Below are 20,751 nucleotides of genomic sequence, written 5' to 3'. Positions count from 1 at the left end.
CTGATACCATCAACCATCAACTTACTCTTAAAACCATCTTGTGATACGTTATCTAAAGAAGAAAAATACGTGGAGAACTCGTCAGTTTCTCTGTTTGCGTCCGCCATTGTGTTCGCCTTTTGCCTTCCAGTCCGGCGCGCATTGTGCCAAAACCCCGGATGAAAACAAAAGCAGTGAACTACCCTATATACAAGTAAAGTTGTCTCATCTGTGAGACCTAGAGGCTGCAGCTGTAATGAAGCATCTGCTCTGCTGGTTCTGTATCGCTGTTAGAGCCACAGGCTCTCAGGGTTCAGCTGGGTGTGAGGGTAGTGGTGGGAAGACGAAGGACCTGTAAAGCAGGGCCCTCGTGCTCAAAGACCGGATCTCTAACTAAAACAGGAAGGAGGTCCAGAAAAAGCCACCAATCAAAAACAGTCAGGCGTATGAAGGTTTGCACACGCATGAATCCGAGCACATCTTATTTGTCCATGGCAATAACAGCAGAGTAGCACTGACATGGGCGGATACCAGACTCCCTCCTGGACAGGCCTACCTTTATACCTGCAAACAAGTTATTACTAACCCCCACATGCAGCATACTGTAGCTACGTGGAACTGCCCTATATAAAAGCTCGAGGCTCTACTACATGAAAAGCATGAATAACTCAGCAGCTCCATATTCTGTGCAGACTCCAGCCAATGTTAACCCTGAGCTAGACGGATCATGCACACAGTCCCTGCCACTGGAAGCTGCATTTCTGTCTACGCCCACTGAAAGCACATGCTTCATGGGATTGGTGGAATGCTCTGAAACAGGAGTTTAACCAGCAACCACAGAAACCACTTGGTGTTAATAGCAGTTAAAGAGCCTCCAGGTTTGGGTGGAGAATGAACTGCTGGCTGAATGTCTCTGGCTTTGGGTCCGGGTGTCGGTAGCTGAAAAAGCTGCAGCAGCTGGAGGTTCTAACCTGAGAGTGCTCAGAAGAACATTACTAAAATAAAGAACTTTAATAAATACTGAAGTTTCCTTACAGACAAGACGATGCTTTAATTGAGACAAACACTTTTTCTGCTTCAGTCAAAAATGAAATGTTCCATTGTTTGAAAATGTCACATGATCAAACTGCTGCCATGATAATGTGGAAAGCCATGACTGCTGTTTCACCTGTTCAAATAAAATGGATAACCGCTTAATCAGACTTCCTGTTGCTGCTTCACAATAAGAGTCTGTCAGAAGCTGCTTCAACAGAGCCTTGTGAAGGAAGGCCTTCCTGAGCGTTTATGGTGCCAGAGGCTGTTTTTGTGAAAGAGCAGCAAGGAGTGTGAAGGTGAAATCAAAGCCCTAAATAAATGAAATCCTCTATGAGTTCACAGGTCAGTGTGTTCAAATAAACAGGAAATACAAATGTTAAAAAACTCAAAGTTTTAGACAAAAGAAAGATTAAAAAACACAAACCAACATAACTTAGTGTTTTCTTAAATCGGTTACATCCTAATAACCAGTGATAGTTAAAACATACCACTAACTAAACCATCCGTTGTCCGTCCGTTGTCTTCTGCTTATCCGGGGTCGGGTCGCGGGGGCAGCAGCTTCAGTAGGGAGGCCCAGACGTCCCTCTCCCCAGCCACTTGGGCCAGCTCCTCAGGAGGAATCCCAAGGCGTTCCCAGCAGAGAGACATAGTCCCTCCAGCGTGTCCTGGGTCTTCCCCTGGGCCTCCTCCCGGTGGGACGTGCCCGGAACACCTCTCCAGGGAGGCGTCCAGGAGGCATCCTGACCAGATGCCCGAGCCACCTCAACTGGCTCCTCTGGACGTGGAGGAGCAGCGGCTCTACTCTGAGTCCTCCCCGGATGACTGAGCTCCTCACCCTATCTCTAAGGGAGAGCCCAGACACACTACGGAGAAAACTCATTTCAGCCGCTTGTATCCGGGATCTCGTTCTTTCGGTCACGACCCAAAGCTCGTGACCATAGATGAGGGTAGGAACGTAGATCGACCGGTAAATCGAGAGCTTGGCCTTTTGGCTCAGCTCTCTCTTCACCACAACGGATCGGTACAGCGCCCGCTTCACAGCAGACGCTGCACCAATCCGCCTGTCCATCTCCCGCTCCATCTTCCCCTCATACGCACTAACTAAACCAGTTTCCTGGAATTTAGCCCCAGGAGGAAATAAGAGAGGCGTTTGGGCTCAGAACCAGATCAAGCTGCTTCCTCCTCCTCCTCCTCCTCCTCCTCGGCTGACCGTGTGGGGATGAAAGTTTCTGTACGGATGAAATCATTTGGACAAACTCTTCTCCATGGTTAAATAAACCTAACTAATCTGTGATCAGATTTAGTCACAGGCTGCATTGAATCGCATATACTGGTTAAAGTGGCTGTAATAGTAACTTTTCACACTATTAAATAAAACAAAAATAAACTGAAAAGGTTCTGCTTTCGCTGAGCTCCGAAATAAAGTTCAAACTGTCAACAGAAATTGCAGCAGGAGGATTTAGGATCAGACGGGTCGGGTCCAGAATCAGGTGGAGATCAGCTGTTCGGGTCGGTGCTGGGCTTCAGTCAGAGGATGAAGAAGAGGATGATGATGACCAGCAGGATCAGGAGCAACACCCCAATCGCACACCACTGACGGCGATCTGTGGAGACACCAACCAATGAGTGATGGATCAGACCAAGTCATCCAGGTTAGAGGGAGTCACACACTGGGCCCAAAATCATGGTACGTCAGAAAGTTCTGACCATAACCAGAAATCTGACGATATTTAATATATATATATATTAGGGCTGGGCAAGTTAACGCGTTAATTTCGCGTTAACTCATTAGACTATTAACGGCGATATTTTCTTTAACGGGCGTTAACGCATGTTGGTCACATGCTTTTATTTTGTGAAGGTCTGTTGCTGCGGTGTAGGGGTTTGAATCAGAACAGTAGGTGGCGATAATGCGCCAATAACCTCGCTGTCAGCCAAGCCTCGAAATCAGAGTAAGAAAGGTGCTGGCCGGAAAAAAACAAAGCCGACATGCGGAAGGCGGTGTTTCCCGCAGGAATTTGCTTAGGCGAGGCGGTGAGTTGGCGGCCGGAACAAGTTTTGTGCAGAGCGGAGCGGAGTCTGCATCGACGCCGTCGGTGAAGTCGCTTCTCGTTTCAAAGTATCCATGTGTTTTTGCCTGTTTTTCCCTGCCATTCACTATATGTACGTGAGAAAGCAACAACAAAAAACCGCGTGTTAACGTCAAATAAACGCAAGCAATGCAAGCATATCAAGTTAGCAAGCATTTCAGTTTAAAGTTCTTCCAGCAACGAATATGACAGAAACAAGTTAGTTGTAACCACTGCCAAGTTAAACTTTGTTATTGAACATAAAATGGTAATGCTGCTCCCTGCTGTTACCTCAGAAATTGCCTGTTTTTGGTAGATTTTTTCCCCATAAAGAGAATTCCCTGTCAGTGGCAATAAGCTTTAATTTATTATTATTGCTATTTTTTGTTTTACATGTTTAAGTTGAGCTTTACACTAAATATGTGTTACTAATAAGTGCTACAAATGTTCAATTAAATTCAATTTTATTTATATAGCGCCAAATCATGAAACATGTCATCTCAAGGCACTTTACAAAATCAAGTTCAATCATATTATACAGATTGGGTCAGATTATACAGATTGGTCAAAAATGTCCTATATAAGGAAACCAGTTGATTGCATCAAAGTCCCGACAAGCAGCATTCACTCCTGGGGAACCGTAGAGCCACAGGAAGAGTCATCTGCATTGTACATGGCTTTGCTGCAATCCCTCATACTGAGCAAGCATGAAGCGACAGTGGGAAGAAAAACCACCCATTAACGGGAAGGAAAAACCTCCGGCAGAACCGGGCTCAGTATGAACGGTCATCTGCCTCGACCGACTGGGGTTACAGAAGACAGAACAGAGACACAACAAGAGAGACAAAAAAGCACAGAAGCACATATTGATCTAGTAATCTGTTCTACATTAGATGGTAGTAGCGGGTGAGCCGTCTTCTCTGGATGATGTCACAGTTAACAGAACGCCAGACCAGGTGTACCTACTATGAAGAAAAAGAGAGAGAGCAAAAAGTTAAAAGCTGAAATGACGACAGTCATTTCAATGTAATACAATGCAAAACTGGAGAACAGTAGAAATCAGTAGAGTGAGAAAATTAGACCCTGATGTCCTCCAGCAGCCTAGGCCTATCACAGCACAACTATAGAGATAGCTCAGGGTATGAGCCACTCTAACTATAAGCTTTGTCAAAAAGGAAAGTTTTAAGATTAGTCTTAAAAATAGATAGGGTGTCTGCCTCACGGACCAAAACTGGGAGTTGGTTCCACAGGAGAGGAGCCTGATAGCTAAAGGATCTGCCTCCCATTCTACTTTTAGAGACTCTAGGAACCACCAGCAGACCTGCAGTCTGAGAGCGAAGTGCTCTGTTAGGAACATACGGGGTAATCAGAGCTCTGATATATGATGGAGCTTGATTATTAAGGGCTTTATACGTTAGAAGGAGAATTTTAAATTCTAGTTTTGATTTAACAGGAAGCCAATGAAGGGAAGCTAAAATTGGAGAAATATGATCCCTCTGGTTGATTTTCATCAGAACTCTTGCTGCAGCATTTTGGATCAGCTGAAGACTTCGAACTGCATTTTGTGGACTTCCTGATAGTAAAGAATTACAATAGTCCAGCCTTGAAGTAACAAATGCATGGACTAGTTTTTCAGCATCACTCCTGGACAGAATGTTTCTAATTTTGGCGATATTCCGGAGGTGAAAAAAGGAAACTCTGGAAACCTGTTTAATATGGGATTTAAATGACATGTCTTGGTCAAAAATAACACCAAGATTTTTTACTTTATTACCAGAGGCCAGGTTAATGCCACCCAGATTAAGTGATTGGTTAAGAAGTTTATTTTTTGAGGACTCTGGCCCAAAGATTACAACTTCGGTCTTGTCAGAATTTAGATGCAGGAAATTTAAAGTTATCCAGCTTTTGATGTCATCAAGACATGACTGTAGTCGAAGTAACTGATTGGATTCATCAGGATTTATGGATAAATATAGCTGAGTATCATCAGCATAACAGTGGAAATTAATCCCATGCTGTCTGATAATTTTGCCAATCGGAAGCATATATATAGTAAAGAGAATTGGTCCAAGGACTGAACCCTGTGGTACTCCACAAGTGACCCTAGAGTTTGAGGAAGATTTATTATTAACATGAACAAACTGGAATCTGTCCGACAGATAAGATTTAAACCAGCCTAATGCTTTCCCCTTAATCCCTACAGTATGCTCAAGTCTTTGTAGGAGAATATTGTGATCAACTGTATCAAATGCAGCACTGAGATCTAACAGGACAAGTATAGACACAAGTCCATTATCTGAGGCCATGAGAATATCATTAGTGACCTTCACCAGAGCTGTTTCAGTGCTATGATGAGCTCTGAAGCCTGACTGAAACTCCTCAAGTAGGTCATTACTTTGTAAATGTTCACATAGTTGATTAGCAACTACTTTCTCAAGAATTTTAGATAAGAAAAGAAGATTAGATATAGGTCTGTAGTTTACTAACTCATCTTGATTAAGAGATGGTTTCTTAAGTAAAGGTTTAATAACAGCTACTTTAAAAGCCTGTGGTACATATCCATTTACCAAGGATAGATTAATCATGTCTAAAATAGGACCACTGATCAGAGGGAATACCTCCTTAAACAACTTGGTTGGGATTGTGTCTAACATACAGGTAGAAGGTTTAGATGAAGCTAAAATTTTAGATAGCTCAGAAAGCTCTACTGCTTTTAAACAGTTCAGACACTGCGCAGGTTCTAAAGATTCCTCCAATGCTGCCTCACTTACTGAGGACGAGGTAATCATGTTTGGGAGGATGCCTATTATTTTATTTTTAATGGAATCAATTTTATTTATGAAGAATCCCATAAAATCATTACTGCTAAGAGCTAAGGGAATGGATGGATCGACAGAGCTGTGGCTCTGGGTAAGTTTGGCAACTGTACTGAAGAGAAATCTAGGATTATTCTTATTCTCCTCAATTAATGATGAAAAATATGCTGCTCTAACTCTGCGAAGGGTCTTGTTATACAACAATAGACTGTTCTTCCAGATTAGGTAGGATTCCTCTTGGTGTGTAGAGCGCCATTTTCTCTCCAATTTCCTAACATTGTGCTTCAAGGAACGCAGCTCTGAATTAAACCAAGGAGCCAGCTTCCTGTGAATAATCACCTTCTTTTTCTTTTTTTACAACACTTTTGTTCATATGGCAGCAGAACATTAAAATAAAAGTGCTCTTTACACTACTTTTGATTTCATTCTTGGAGTTTGTAAATACAATGCGATTAATCGCGATTAATCAGGGCGATTATTCAGGGCGATTAATCGCGATTAAATATTTTAATCGTTGCCCAGCCCTAATAAATATATATATATATATATATATATATATATATATATATATATATATATAGAGAGAGAGAGAGAGAGAGAGAGAGAGAGAGAGAGAGAGAGAGAGAGAGAGAGAGAGAGAGAGAGAGAGAGAGAGAGAGAGAGAGAGAGATAGATAGATAGATAGATAGATAGATAGATAGATAGATAGATAGATAGATAGATAGATATAGATAGATAGATCAGTGATGTGCAGGCCTCACTTGTCATCATGGAAAGCCGGTGAGGCCGCAGCGAGCTTGGCCTCCCCTGGGATTGCGCAATCCCATGTTAACTGCGCTGGCTTCCATTCTGTGAATGCATCTTCCTGTCTCTAGATCATAAATTCAATTGTTCAAACAGTTATGAACTGATTTTCCACAATTTAATATAAGTGGATTACGAATTGTGTTTTGGTCATCAAACTGTGTGCAGATAACATGTTTTCGTGCTGCTGGGCGATCATAACCAGCAGAGAACTGGTTGTAGGTGAGGCCGGCAGTTCCTTGGCCTCTAGGCAGGGGGCGCTCAAGGGGCACCGCTCCTGATCCCAAAACTGTAGAGTGACAGCAAGTTATGGATGTTTTATTATTAGCGAGTTATGCTAAACAAGTAAAGCACTAAAAAGACTCTAAACATCCAGCCGGAACAGGACTGATGAAGGAAGGCTTTCCTCCCTGGCAGTGATCTCCACTGAGACTGAAAGACTTTTAAATCTGAAGAAGATAAAGAGAACTTTTACCGGAAAATGACCGATATTTTTGTTCAGAAAGAGCGCCGCAAGGACTTCATTTATAAGTAGAGGTAAGACAGCGATAATTATGAATGTTTTGTTTTTGTAATGAAATGTGCGTAATGTGGGTTATATTTTTATAATGTGTTACAAATGCAGAAATCCATCATAAGTTATAAACTGTTACCAATCAAATGACAAATAAATTAGTTTTATTTTTTTACATGTCTCTTGGTGATTTGATTTGGCTCAATCAGTCTCCATCAGCACTTTGCAATGAGTCTACTCTGTAGAGTGTATATATTAGTAAATCTGACTCTGATGATGTCAGTGCCTCACCAGCTATGAACCCTACCGCATGTCACTGGTGTGTATATATATATATATATATATATATATATATATATATATATATATATATATATATATATATATATGTGTGTGTGTGTGTGTATAGCTCTCACAGCTTTCCCAAAGGCTAAGCTGTTTTTAGGTCTGGTAGTGTTTTTATTTAATGTTCCTAAATGGTTTCCCTGATGGAAGTGGGTCACGTTGCCCGGGCTATACGTCCATCTATCTCATGCATTTTCTTTCTGGATATCCTCCTTCTCTCCATCCATCCGATGTCCCCACCATCCGTCTCAGTCTGCCTTTATCTCCAGAACATCTAACAGGAACGGTCCCTCTGATGAACTCATTCCTGAGTGTTTCCATCTTCGTCACACCCAAAGAGACCCTCAGCTTCTTCACCTCTGCAACCTGCAGCTCTGCCTCCCGTCTCTAAACCGGACTCTGGTCTCACCGCCATTTTCTACATCTTTCTCCACCCAGTCCAACCTGCTTGGACAAGTCTCTTCTCCTCTTTCACTGTTGCTCTGGACTGTTGACCCCAAGGACTTAAAATCCTCTAAGGTCCTTCGCCACCACAGACTCCCTCCTGTTTCTTGATGTTAATCTTTCTATTTCAGAATGTCTCCTCAATTCATTCTAAAATTCCTAATTACAGCATTTACTGCGTTTTTCAGCAGGGTTCTCATTTCAGGAAGACGCCACCATGTGCTGGAGAGGGCCTGAAGGTCACTGAACTAAGGAGAAAAACTGATTTCTAGGACTGCTGACAGCTCTAAGTCTCAATTAGGCCGTGGGCCAGAATCTGTAGGGTGACTTTTCGTATGAACTGTCAGGGGGCAACTTTCTTCCACCGGGAAAAGTTGCTACACATAGCAGTGATCTCAAAACACCAATGTTCCCACGTTTTCACTTGCACATTAAGAAGTTATAGCCGATAAAAAATCTAAACTGTGGCGCTCCGGTCCAAGAGGTCACATGATTCTATTTTTGCTGCTCAGCCAATCAGATCGCTGTATTGTCAGCTGTGCGAGTTTACCACGTCATCATGGCTGCGCCCGTAAGATGTTTGTATGTATCTGTTTCCAGACGAAGAAAGCCCAATCATAGCATTTTCTGGCGCCAGCTGGCAGAGATCTTGATGGCAAGAAAAAAGAAATAGCCCAGACCATCCGTCCATCCATCCATCCATCCATCCATCCATCCATCCATCCATCCATCTGTTTTCTAACATGCTTATCCCTGCGTTCGCAAGGTGCCGGTCTCTATCTCCAGCTGTCAATGAGCGAGAGGCGTTGTATAAACTGGACAGGTCGCCAGTCCATCGCAGGGCAGAAATAGTCCAAACTTTTGCCCAATTTACTGTGATATCACCAAGACCTGCTGTGCTAGAATAGTACAGGTGACAGGTGGCGTTGTGCCAAACAACTTATCCCCGCCAGAATTGGTATCCCCTGCGTCGGAAGCGCATTCAACTGGAAGAATGAATCTAGTCAACTGCGCCACATTTACAACCTATTAGGCGTGGAAATGAAGATGTTTTACTTTTCTTAATGAAATATAGCAATGGTGTCGTTACACTATCGTTCAGTTAGTGTGAAAAAACTGAAAATGTAACACTTGTTATTGCTATCATAAAGGATTGCTAAGTCGGTTAAAACTCGATTGATCACTCAATATAACACGTTATGAGAAAGAAAACGGCTCTGTGGTCATTTTCACATGTGTCATGAAAATATTAGCTTTATGTTATTAGATTGTCGCATGTCTGTCTGCTTAAACCAAAAATCCACCTTCCTGAGTTCATCACAGCTGTCTATTGGTTTGTCTTTTTTCTTTTTCTTTTCTTTTTGACCTGCATGAATGGATCATATAGAGCGGATTTCACGTGTGATCAAATGAACACTGAATAAAGGTACAGCCAAAATTATCAGATTTAATAAGATTTTAATTCAACCAAGAACCATATAGAAATATTAACCATATTAAGAAAACGAGATATGTCTCTTTTAAAAATAGAACAATGTATTAGGAGTTTAAAAAATCTATTTCATTTTATTAGCGATGTGATGTTTAAAATATTTAGACTTCACAAAGCTGAAGGTTAAAACTTTTATTGATTTCAAAAATACAATACAAAATTCTACAAATTCCGAAGGGGATAACTCGTTTGGCACAACGAGTTTATACAACAACTGGAGATCGGCACCGGCACCTCGCGAACCCAGCGGGGATAAGCGTGTCAGAAAATGAATGATGGATGGTCTGGGCTATTTCTTTTTTCTTGCCATCAAGATCTCAGCCAGCTGGCGCCAGAAAATGCTATTATTGGGCTTTCTTCGTCTGGAAACAAATGCATACAAACATCTTACGAGCGCAGCCATGATGAACTGGTGAACGGCACAGTTGACAATACAGCGATCTGATTGGCTGAGCAGCAAAAATAGAATCACGTGACCTCTTGGACCGGAGCGCCACAGTTTAGATTTTTTATCGGCTATAACTTATTAATGTGCAAGTGAAAACGTGGGAACATTGATGTTTTGAGTTCACTTCTATGTGTAGCAACTTTTCCCGGTGGAAGAAAGTTTCCCCCTGACAGTTCATACGAAACTTCTTAAGGAGACGTCCTACAGATTCTGGCCCACGGACTACATCCAACAGTAATAAATGTCCTGTGTGGTGCTTCATTAAGTCCTGATCAAGTCATTCCCACCCTGACGGTGGTGAGCTTCATCGTAGCCACGGCTGCCCTGGGCCAGACTCACAGAGGCTGTCGGACCCTCTGACCTCCACCAGCAGGCAACGAAGAAAACGACTGAAACGGTATGAGGAGGTGTTTGAACCGACAACCTGCGGGCTACAGGGTTACAGTCTGACCATGGGGAAGTGTTAAGGTGTGTCCTCTAAGCAGCATTACAGGTGATAATCATGGTGCTGCAGGGGGACATCATGTGGACCACAGTGAACTTGGACCCCAGGAAGCGACGGACAGACTTGTCTCAGATTATCAAGAAAATTTGAGAAAGTCCTTTCTAGGCAGCTTGCTCTTCCTGTGGCTACAGCTTCACGCTTTCACAAGTTTAAAGGGGACGTACCAGGCTTTTCAGTTCTTCCTTTTCACATTTTATTCCTTCAGTTGTGCTCTATCTAAAGTGGAATCCTTAGGTCTGAGTTGCTCGTTAATTTACCCGTTCTGAGAGAAACTTGTTTTGGTGCCGTCTCTTTAAATCTAAAAGAGCCGCTTCAGACCTGTTCGACCATTTTTGTAGTCTGCTGGGGGATGTGTCAACACACATCTTCACTGATCCACTGTAGCTTCAGCATCCTTCAGATTGAACTACTACGTGGATTCACGAGACAGACAAGCTGGAAGTCCATGACCTTGATTAGCAGCTCCATAGCAATTACTGAGACATACTTGTTAAAAAATTATTTAAGATTATAAATATATCAAGGCTGTCAGGTTTTTTGTGTGTGTGTGTTTTTTTGGGGATTTTTCGCGGCTCTAGTGGCTTTTTAACACAGTAGGCTGACAGGAAGGGGATGGAAGAGGGGGAGAGACATTCGGCAAAGGTCCACGGGTCGGAGTCGAACCCGGGTCGACCGCGTCAAGGACTAAGGCCTCCGTACGCGAGTCACGCTACCCGCTGCGCCATCAGTGCGCCCGAGGGCTGTCAGTTTTAACGCATTATTAATGCGTTAACTTCGGTAGACATTAACGCCGACAATTATTTTGTTGCGCGTCAAAACAAACACCTTTCTTAATGTTTTTTCTCCGCAGCGTCTCAGGGCTATTTTTTTTACCCTCGGTGCTTTCCGTAGTTCACAGAACGCTAGAGACTGTAACAAACCAGACTCACTGTTGCCCAATCCGCTTATTTTATGCGACTTTGAGCTTCTTTTTTCTAAAGTCGCTTGTAAATTTCAGGAGTCTCTTATTTGGCCCTAAACTAAGTGACAATAAACAGGAGTTATAAAGAGACCTGCTGCACTACAGACACAGTGACTATAACCAGCTGAATTCTCCCCCCGCCTCAAAGCGCTGCAGCGCATCCTGACATAGGAGCCGAGGGAGCAACTCTGGATTTTCTGCAGTTTACGGTGCAATAACCGGTGATACCTGCTGAAAGTAGATTACATGGAGCAGATCACCATTTGGAGCTGACATTGGTTCTGAAAATTAGTTTTTACACGCTGATAACGTTACAGAAACCAACCCATAAACTTTAATGCTTATTAATTTGTTGTCTCTGTATGTGACAAACTGAGGCTGAATGACGTTGCCAAACGAAGGACCTGGAGTTACAGCATCATCACATGAAGCTGTGCTAACGGTTCTCTTTCAAAGGTATTAAGCTCCTGGCCAAATGGAAACAACGTGTAAGACTCTGGAATGACCTGGAAATTTAAAACCTTTTTCCAGGCTTTAAACTTTATGAATGTGGATATAAACAGCATGCAAAAATATACAAAGAAATTATTGTTGTTGGTGTGAAAGCTCAGGATTAGATGAGTGTGAGAGAGTGAAAAAATGCACAATAAGACTTGTGATTTATTGAAATGTAAAATTAGTATTACTTTATATGTAAATGCTTAATACCATTTCTATCTTTGTTTAAAAGGTGAAAAATATTTCAGCATGAAATATTTATTTACACATTTATTTCCACATTGTGTAAACATCATGGCGTTATGAGAGACTTAGCCATTAGCTATTGACCCAAGTTTAACATTTTATGGCACCAGCATGTTTTCATTACAATTCTGAGAAATGCTTGAAGAATAAAAAATTTAAATATTTTTCGTACAAACGTGTTATAAGTGTCAATTACTGCAAAATCACATATTAAAATGCCCAAATAGGCTTTTACGCTTTCAGAAATAAAAGGATATAATATGTGATTAATCTTGAGTTAACTACTGACATTATGCGATTAATCGCGATTAAGATTTTTAATGGTTTGACAACACTATATATATTAGAGAACAAAGAAAACTGCCTGACAGAAAAATGTGACCCAACCAGAAGATGAAGATATCTAAGCAGCTCCTGGAGAGCCTGACTTCAACTGTTCTGCTGAGACTCCATGGAACCAACAAGATGGATTTAAGGGCTAAAAATGTGGATTTGGTCCCCTTTAAAGTGTAGCTCACAGCCATATAAAAGGATAATCCCCAGAGAAATTAGAAAATCATGGAGAGTGAGCAGAGTGACGCTGGTAGTTAGGACACGGTTCAGTCTGTGAGGTGGAGCGGGCCAGAACCGCATGAGTCGGAGCTGCTGAATCAGCAATGTCCGAAGCCAGTGCTGCCGAGGCAGTGGAGGACAGGATCGGTCAAATTATATATCATCTTAGTTATTTCCCACTTTGTCCTCTGGTACCTCAAGAGAAAGGAGACACTGCTGAGGACAATGATGTCCAGATGTTGGACAGGGAGAACAGATGTTAGAAAGAGGCCATGTTGGTCCATCAGTGATCAGAGGAGGAGGATGGAGCTTCAGCTCCTCAGAGTTTACAGCTCGGTTCTCCATCACGTTCCAGAGAGATTACATCAGCATCTCATCATGGTTCAGGAGACCAAGTCCTCCTCTCACACCAAGCAGCAGCTTCTAACCACCAGGACAGAGATGGTGGGTCACTGGTTCTGACCTGGACTGGTTCTGGGAGGATGGACCTCCATGTGCTTAGAACCAGCAGCGCTCCACCTGCAGGTTGATCAGAACCTCCAGAACTGACAGAGACACCTGGACAGGTGAGGAAACGTCTTCAGGAGAACTGAGAGAAAGTCCTGCTGCCTCTCATTAAGCCTGATTGCTGTTTCTTCTGAGCCACAATTCAAAAACAATGTTGGATTTCCACGGGTTCATTCCCCATATATCTTTATTCATTAGAACTTTAGTCAGTTTTAGGTTATCTCAGTGACAGTTCTGGGTTCTTCATCAACACAGGAGTACCAACAGTTAGCTGGTACAGCTGGATCAGTCATAGTGATTGTGAACAAGTCAACTCAGCGCTCAGACTGATGTGAGGTGACTGTATGGGTGACGTGTTGCCGGGCAGATTACCGCTGGTCATGTGTGACACTTTAGCCAGTTTTTTCATCACGGTGTCCAGGCGTGACTGAGTGTTGTCCATCTCATTCCCAAAGTCGTCCAACATCCTGCAGGAGAAACGACACGTGATGACTGGGCTGATACCAGCAGTAAAACAAGATGCTAATGGTGAGAGCTGCATATGAGGTGTGTTATCTTTGCTTCTCTCCATCACTCTGTGGCCTTCAGTATTGTGAGCAGGGTATCTGCAGGTTTCTGAGAGTTAGACTTAAGACTTTTGAAGACCTTTTTAATACCATGCAGAATGAAATTTAAGACCAATTTCATATCAACAAATTTGCAAACAGCAAACAATACAACCAATTTCCATCCTTAACACACATTGTTTATTGACATATTGAAAGTGTGAAAGAACAATAAATTGCAAAAATGTGCAAAGACTGACTTATAAGGCAGAATATTGACAGCCTACAAAGATTTTAAACAAACTGCACAGCAGTAACATGATGCATGTAGGCTACACTGCATGCCATGAACCTGAACATTGGGTTTTTACTGTATAGATCTCAGTTCTTTGCCCTTCGTATCCAACTCGATCTCAATTTGCTGTAATTCATTTGTTTTTTCTTTATATCGCTTCCTCAGTGTGTTGGATTTTGTAATGAGTTGTGCCATCAAGGAGCCAGCTTTTCCCTCAGCTTCTTCTGCAAGCTGGTCAGCATCCTTATGCAGGCTCGTAGATACCTGGACCAGAATTCTCTTCTTTTTTTTCCAAGTCCTCGATGTTGTCTTCCAAAGCTTTGCGCTTCTGTGCCTGGACATCATTGATCTTAATTTTTTTCTGCTGGTCAAGGTGCATTCTGTATCTTGATCTAGCAGATGCAGCAGAGGCCAGTAACTCCTTCGGGATAGGGACATTGAGGAGCCCTCCACAGATGCTGACATAATCGCATATTAGTCGATGACTGACCATTGTTTCCTCCTGCATATTGCAGGTCTCCACTTCTTTATTAATGGAGAATCCTCTCTCCACTGTTGCCTGCCCATGGGACAGGAGAAGCAGTTTCTTGCAAAAGCTCCATAACTCACAGTGCTGCCCAAGAACGCCATGCAGGAATATATCAAGCCTGGTTTCTGTTGGTTTGTATGAGAATAAGCTCTCATTTTCACTAGATAAAAATTCATTGAACTGCTGGACAACAAAATAATATTAATTTAATTATAAAAAAGTATGCATATACCACATACATATTTACATAAGCCAGTTTTTACATTTAAAACCATATTTCATAACTTGATTTAATACATTTTGATAGAACTGAACTATTCTTTCCTACCAGCAGAGACACCTCCTGACAACTGTTGGGCTTGCAAAAACCTCTGCACCAGTTTTGTCATACTGCACTTGCACCAATCAGGGTCAGACATCATCATGCTGGGGTCCAAACAGGCCACCAGCCTCACTACAGGATACTTTAATGGGCTCTTTTCCTGTACTTTCTGGATGATGGTACACATCACCTTGACACAGTCTTTCCTAAACTCCCGGGCTGTGAGTTCACCTATCTTTTTCTGTTTCTGTAGTTCCTGATGGGAGGATGTAAACAACCTATTATAACCTATTATTACCTATTATAAAATCAAGCTTTCAGCTGAATCCATCAAAATTACAATTTTAGGTGAAATAATACCTCAAGGAGTGATTCTGCACCCAATCCCATGTTTGCTTCCTTTAGATTGACCCAGCTCTGTTTGTCATTGACATTCAGCCCAACCAGTTGCAGTGAACTGATATCCTTGAGTACCTCTTTCTTGACAAAACGCCTCAGGATACTCTGACAAAAGACACACAAAGAATGTTACCCAAATATTGAATGTAATTTCAATTTAATTAATTGACATTCAACATAAAAATACTATTGTAGTATACTATTGTAACAAGTATTGTTCTTTTACTGGATCAATGTGTGCTTCTGTGCTTTCTGTGTCTCTGCTCTGTCTTCTGTAACCCCAGTCGGTCGAGGCAGATGACCGTTCATACTGAGCCCGGTTCTGCCGGAGGTTTTTCCTTCCCGCTAATGGGGAGTTTTTCTTCCCACTGTCGCTTCATGCTTGCTCAGTATGAGGGATTGCTGCAAAGCCATGTACAATGCAGATGACTCTTCCTGTGGCTCTACGGTTCCCCAGGAGTGAATGCTGCTTGTCGGGACTTTGATGCAATCAACTGGTTTCCTTATATAGGACATTTTTGACCAATCTGTATAATCTGACCCAATCTGTATAATATGATTGAACTTGACTTTGTAAAGTGCCTTGAGATGACATGTTTCATGAATTGGCGCTATATAAATAAAATTTTATTGAAATTTAGTTTTTGTTTGCTTAATTCCCTTTTCCCTTAAGCTATGCAAACTTCCATAAGATTGCAATTAAAATTATCAGATTTATTATTAGCATTATCAGAATAGAGTGCAGTAATGGAATTACCTTCATCAGCTCAGCCAGGTCTTTGGCGAGGAACGGAATCACTGGTAGCCTACATCTGTTTGATAGAAGGTAAGAAAAGGACTGAAGGTCCTTGTGATAGCCATGTAGAAATGTAGCTTTGCTAGTATAAGAGGGTCTTTTTCAGCAACTTCAAGAGTGTCATACGATGCTGTTCCCCGATTTGGTAGCTTCTTTTTCCTGACTGCATCCATGTACATGGTCACTGATGGCCACAATTCCAAAGCTCTCTCCACAACTGGTAGATTTTCGATCCATCTGTGTCCACAGAACGGAAGTGGAAATTTTTTGCATTTGGTTAAAGCAGTCAAATCCTCCCTCCTAGCTGGTGTATTGTGGAAGAGTATGTGCAAGGCCCTCAGAACCTTCTCCAGCTTCCATATGGAGAAGCCATGTTTGCAGGCGTTATGTAGGGTGTGGAGGCCACAGCTCCCAACCACAATAGCGTAATGCGCACGTGACGTCACCGTCTCAAGAGCAACGCCCCTTTTGCCGCTTAGGTAGGACATACAGGTAGAGAACGCCCGTAGCAACCAGTTATTACACGCGCAACAGAAACAGCGATATGACCGACTTTACTGCTATTAAATTTTCCCAAGACGATGTCTTATTTTTGGACGTTTTGAACTGGTCTTAACCACGCCGCAAATTTAGGATTATGCAACCAATTTTCATTAAATTTACACTTCCCCATGGTTAAAGTTTAAAGCGAGAAATTTCCACCATCTGCTAATATCCAGTCGGTTCCACGCATCTAGTTAACCCCCCGTGAACTTGTAATTTGTTAGTTGGTTCCGCCTATTTTTTTCTGTGAGAAAATATTTTTTAGACGTAATGTTACTTGATTTTAAAAGTAAAATAAAATAATAATTTATGGTGTCGGTTTGATTGCATTTAAGACCTTTGGATTTAAGACATTTTAATGCTAATTAAGGCCTTATTTTTATGGAATTTAAGACTTTTTAAGACTTTTTAAGGATCCGCGGACACCCTGTGTGAGGCTTGTCCTTAATTTATTTCACCTTTATTCAACCAGGAAAATCTCACTAAGATTAAAAATCTCTCTTACAAGAGCATCCTGGCAAAGACAGGCAGCGACGGGGTTACACTTATAACATTCAGCCAACATACAGAAATACACTATTACAAACCTGAAAAGAATTACAACTATAATCAAAAACATTAAAAGTGGTTATTGGAAATACATACTTCTAATTAAATTCACATAATATGGAAGATTATCTACATTCCCAGATCTGTGAGAAGAGGAGGAGGAGTAGCAACCATCTTTCAGTCTGATTTATTAATTAGTCTCAGGTCAACTAATAACTACAGTTCTTTTGAACATTTAACCCTCAGTTTCCCTCATCCAAATTGCAAAGCAATAAAACCTCTTCTGTTTGTTGTTTTGTATCGTCCACCAGGCCCTTACTCTCAGTTTTTGGATCAGTTGTCAAACTTTTTATCTGATTTGGTGATAAACACTGACAAGTATTTTTATTGTGGGTGATTTTAACATTCATGTTGACACAGTTTGCTCCGCCTCTCTGCCTGCTCGGACACCTTTTTCTCTGCTCCCTGCTTGCTTGCATTTTCGTGCCTTTTACTTTTTATCTCCTTTTTATCTCTTTGCCAAAACCACGGAAAGTTGGATTTAGTTATTTTATTTATTTTATTTTTATTTATTTTTGATTTTGGAAAGATGCCTACCATCACCACAGTGGACTTTGACACGCTTCTACAGAATATCGCTGTTATAGAACAGAAAATATGCCGACTCGAACTGAATTATGATGTAAACGGCGCGTATGGAAATGAAACAACCCTGCCTACAACTCCAAACGGCGACCACCAGCCCAGCAACTCACTGAACAAACAGATCCCTGAGGAAAATGAGAATCCCTGGACCACTCTGGGTGCAAGACCAAAGGGTCAACGAACCCCGCACCTAGACAAAGAAAACTGGCCGATACTACAGAGAACTGTCCCAGGACAAATGAAACAGCAGCGGACTGTTCCCACAACAAATGATAGGAGTAAACCTAATGGAAATGCTGGAATTCCTTTACGAAACAGATTCGCTCCTCTCCAAAATGTGACCCAGGAGGATCATCAATCTGAGGTACGTCAACGACTTTCGCTCTAAGACATCAGAGAAAAGACATGCCACGGGGCCAAGGACCCTGATTTTATGCAGTGGGTCTGTATGTGGGATTAAACATTTCTGTAACAAGAAAAACACAGAGGTGTTGATTTATAACGATTCGAACTATGGCTTGGTGTCTGATATATTAGACATCCTTCCAAGGATCTTGAAAAAATGCTCGGCCTTGGAAAAACTCATAATACAAGCTGAAGCCCTGGGCGACGTCACCCGGATAAGAAAATCAGAAGTATTGAATGAGGATTACACTCGTCTGTTGAACTTAGTTGATGGCCTGAATGTCAAGGTGTTTCTCAGTGGCCCTCATGCGCCCGTTAATTGTGGAGGCGAGATTTTTTCCAGAATTCTGATGCTAAACAAATGGCTGGAAAAAACATGCAAACAAACAATTGTAACCTTCATAGACAACTTTAACATCTTTTGGGAGAGGAGACATCTGTTCAACAGAGATGGTTTCTCTCTAAATAGGTCAGGTGCAAAACGGCTGATTTCAAACCTCTTCTATTCTGTGAACCATGAACCATCAGCTTTGTTCCAAAACAAAGTACATCCAGTGCCAAAACAAATGATAAGCCCAGTGCAGCCCGAACAAGCCAAGATAAAGATGGCCAGAAAGATGACACAGAAAGAGGCTACGTCAGAGCTACAGGAGGCAGGACAAAGAGAGGACCAAGAACCTCCATCGTCACGAACACCGGTCCAGACTACACCCGCCTCGCCTTCCTCTCCACAAAGCCCAGAGGTCCCTTTTCTGGATTTTTCTCATAACATGAACAAAGTCCTTAAGATTGGACTCAATGGACAAGGCTCAATGGTTTACAAAGGCAATCCAAAATCCGGTACACGAAAGGCAGTCCAAAACAGGCAAAGGTACAGACAAGGATGAGGCAAACTCAGAAAATCCCAGGGCAGATCCAGGTCAAAAAAACAGGTAAGCAATCATACAGGGCAAGAAAATCAGGTTTAGGGATCAGGCTGGCTCAGAGTCAAAAAGGCAATCGGTCGGTATCAACAGGGCTATCAGAAACACAACGCTGGATAAGACTCACCAAGTGGCTCGAATTGATCCGGCGATGGGTCCGGTAAGGCCAGATCAATTTGTCTATGGTTCCTGACAGATTGATCTGGCCCTATCGGACCCATTGCCTCATCCTTGTCTGTACCTTTGCCTGTTTTGGACTGCCTTTCGTGTACCGGATTTTGGATTGCCTTTGTAAACCATTGAGCCTTGCCTGTCCCTATTTAGTATTAAAATTCAGTTTTTTGCTTAAAACCTCTCTTGTTTGGCTGAATACTGGGTCCATCTGTCTCTGGTTCCTGACAGAACCTCCAAAAGCATCTAAAGACAGTTACTAGGTCGGCTTTCTATCACCTCAAGAACATTTCTAGGATTAAAGGACTAATGTCTCAGCAGGATCTGGAAAAACTAATCCATGCGTTTATTTTTAGTCGAATTGATTACTGCAACAGAGTTTTTACAGGTCTGCCTAAAAAGTGGATCAGACAGCTGCAGCTGATCCAGAACGCTGCCGCCCGTGTCCTCACTAAGACTAAGAAAGTAGAGCACATCACCCCAGTTCTAAAGTCCTTACACTGGCTCCCTGTATCTCAGAGAATAGACTTTAAAATCCTTCTGTTAGTCTATAAATCCCTAAATGGCTTAGCACCTAAATACATCACAGACTTGTTATCAGCGTATAAACCCTCCAAACCACTCAGGTCTTCTGGCTCCAGCCTTCTCTGTATACCGAGAACCAGAACTAAATACCGAGAAGCAGCATTTAGTTCCTATGCTCCGCTTATCTGGAACAAACTTCCAGAAAATTGTAAAGGTGCGGAAAGCCTGAGTTCCTTTAAATCAAGATTAAAAACACATTTGTTTAAGATTGCCTTCAATTGTTCTAGTTAACTGAATCACCACTTTTTTTTCTTTTTTCTATCTACATTTTATTCCTACTTGCTTTTATTCTGTTTTATTTTGCTATATTTTAATTATGTAAAGCAATTTGCATTGTCTTTGTACTGAATTGTGCTATATAAATAAATTTGCCTTGCCTTGCCTAACCTTAGTGTAGCCTTTAAAACTATCCTAGATTCAATTGCTTTTGCTCAAAATGTGCATAAATCGACGCACTCTTGGCTCCATATTTTAGACCTTGTGCTGACATACGGCATTGATTGTGAAGAATTAACAGTATTTCCTCACAACCCTGTCCTATCTGATAATTTTTTAATAACATTTGAGTTTAATCAAACTTAGTTCTCCACCCCCTAAAGAGGGTTCCATTATAGTAGATCTTTATTGGACAATGCTGCATCAAAGTTTAAAGAGTCTGTCCCCCTTTTAATATCGTCAATATTGCAGAAATACCCTGCAGATAGCAGCAATGCTGTTTCTTCCCATTTACAAATAGATGTCTTTGTTAACGGTGTGACTTCGTCATTGCGTTCTGCATTAGACAATGTGGCTCCCTTGAAAAAGAAGGTGATTATTCACAGGAAGCTGG

General features: G+C 41.8%; 1 protein-coding gene across 1 annotated transcript in view; it reads right to left on the bottom strand.

Moving 5' to 3' along the window:
* Positions 1–2,121: 2,121 nt before the first annotated feature.
* The window catches only part of stx6 (syntaxin 6), a 28,932-nt gene continuing 10,302 nt past the window's right edge, over positions 2,122–20,751 (bottom strand). Inside the window, exons 7-8 of the mRNA XM_036131776.1 lie at positions 13,588–13,682; positions 2,122–2,618 (exon numbers count right to left, since the gene is read on the bottom strand). Coding sequence (XP_035987669.1) covers positions 2,542–2,618; positions 13,588–13,682 — 172 coding nt within the window. The 3' untranslated portion in view covers positions 2,122–2,541. The remainder of the gene's footprint in view (positions 2,619–13,587; positions 13,683–20,751) is intronic.

Source organism: Fundulus heteroclitus, unplaced genomic scaffold, assembly GCF_011125445.2.
Source record: "Fundulus heteroclitus isolate FHET01 unplaced genomic scaffold, MU-UCD_Fhet_4.1 scaffold_46, whole genome shotgun sequence".
NCBI lineage: Eukaryota > Metazoa > Chordata > Actinopteri > Cyprinodontiformes > Fundulidae > Fundulus > Fundulus heteroclitus.
The sequence above is the reverse complement of the archived record's forward strand: the minus strand, read 5'-3'. Positions and strand labels throughout refer to the sequence as shown.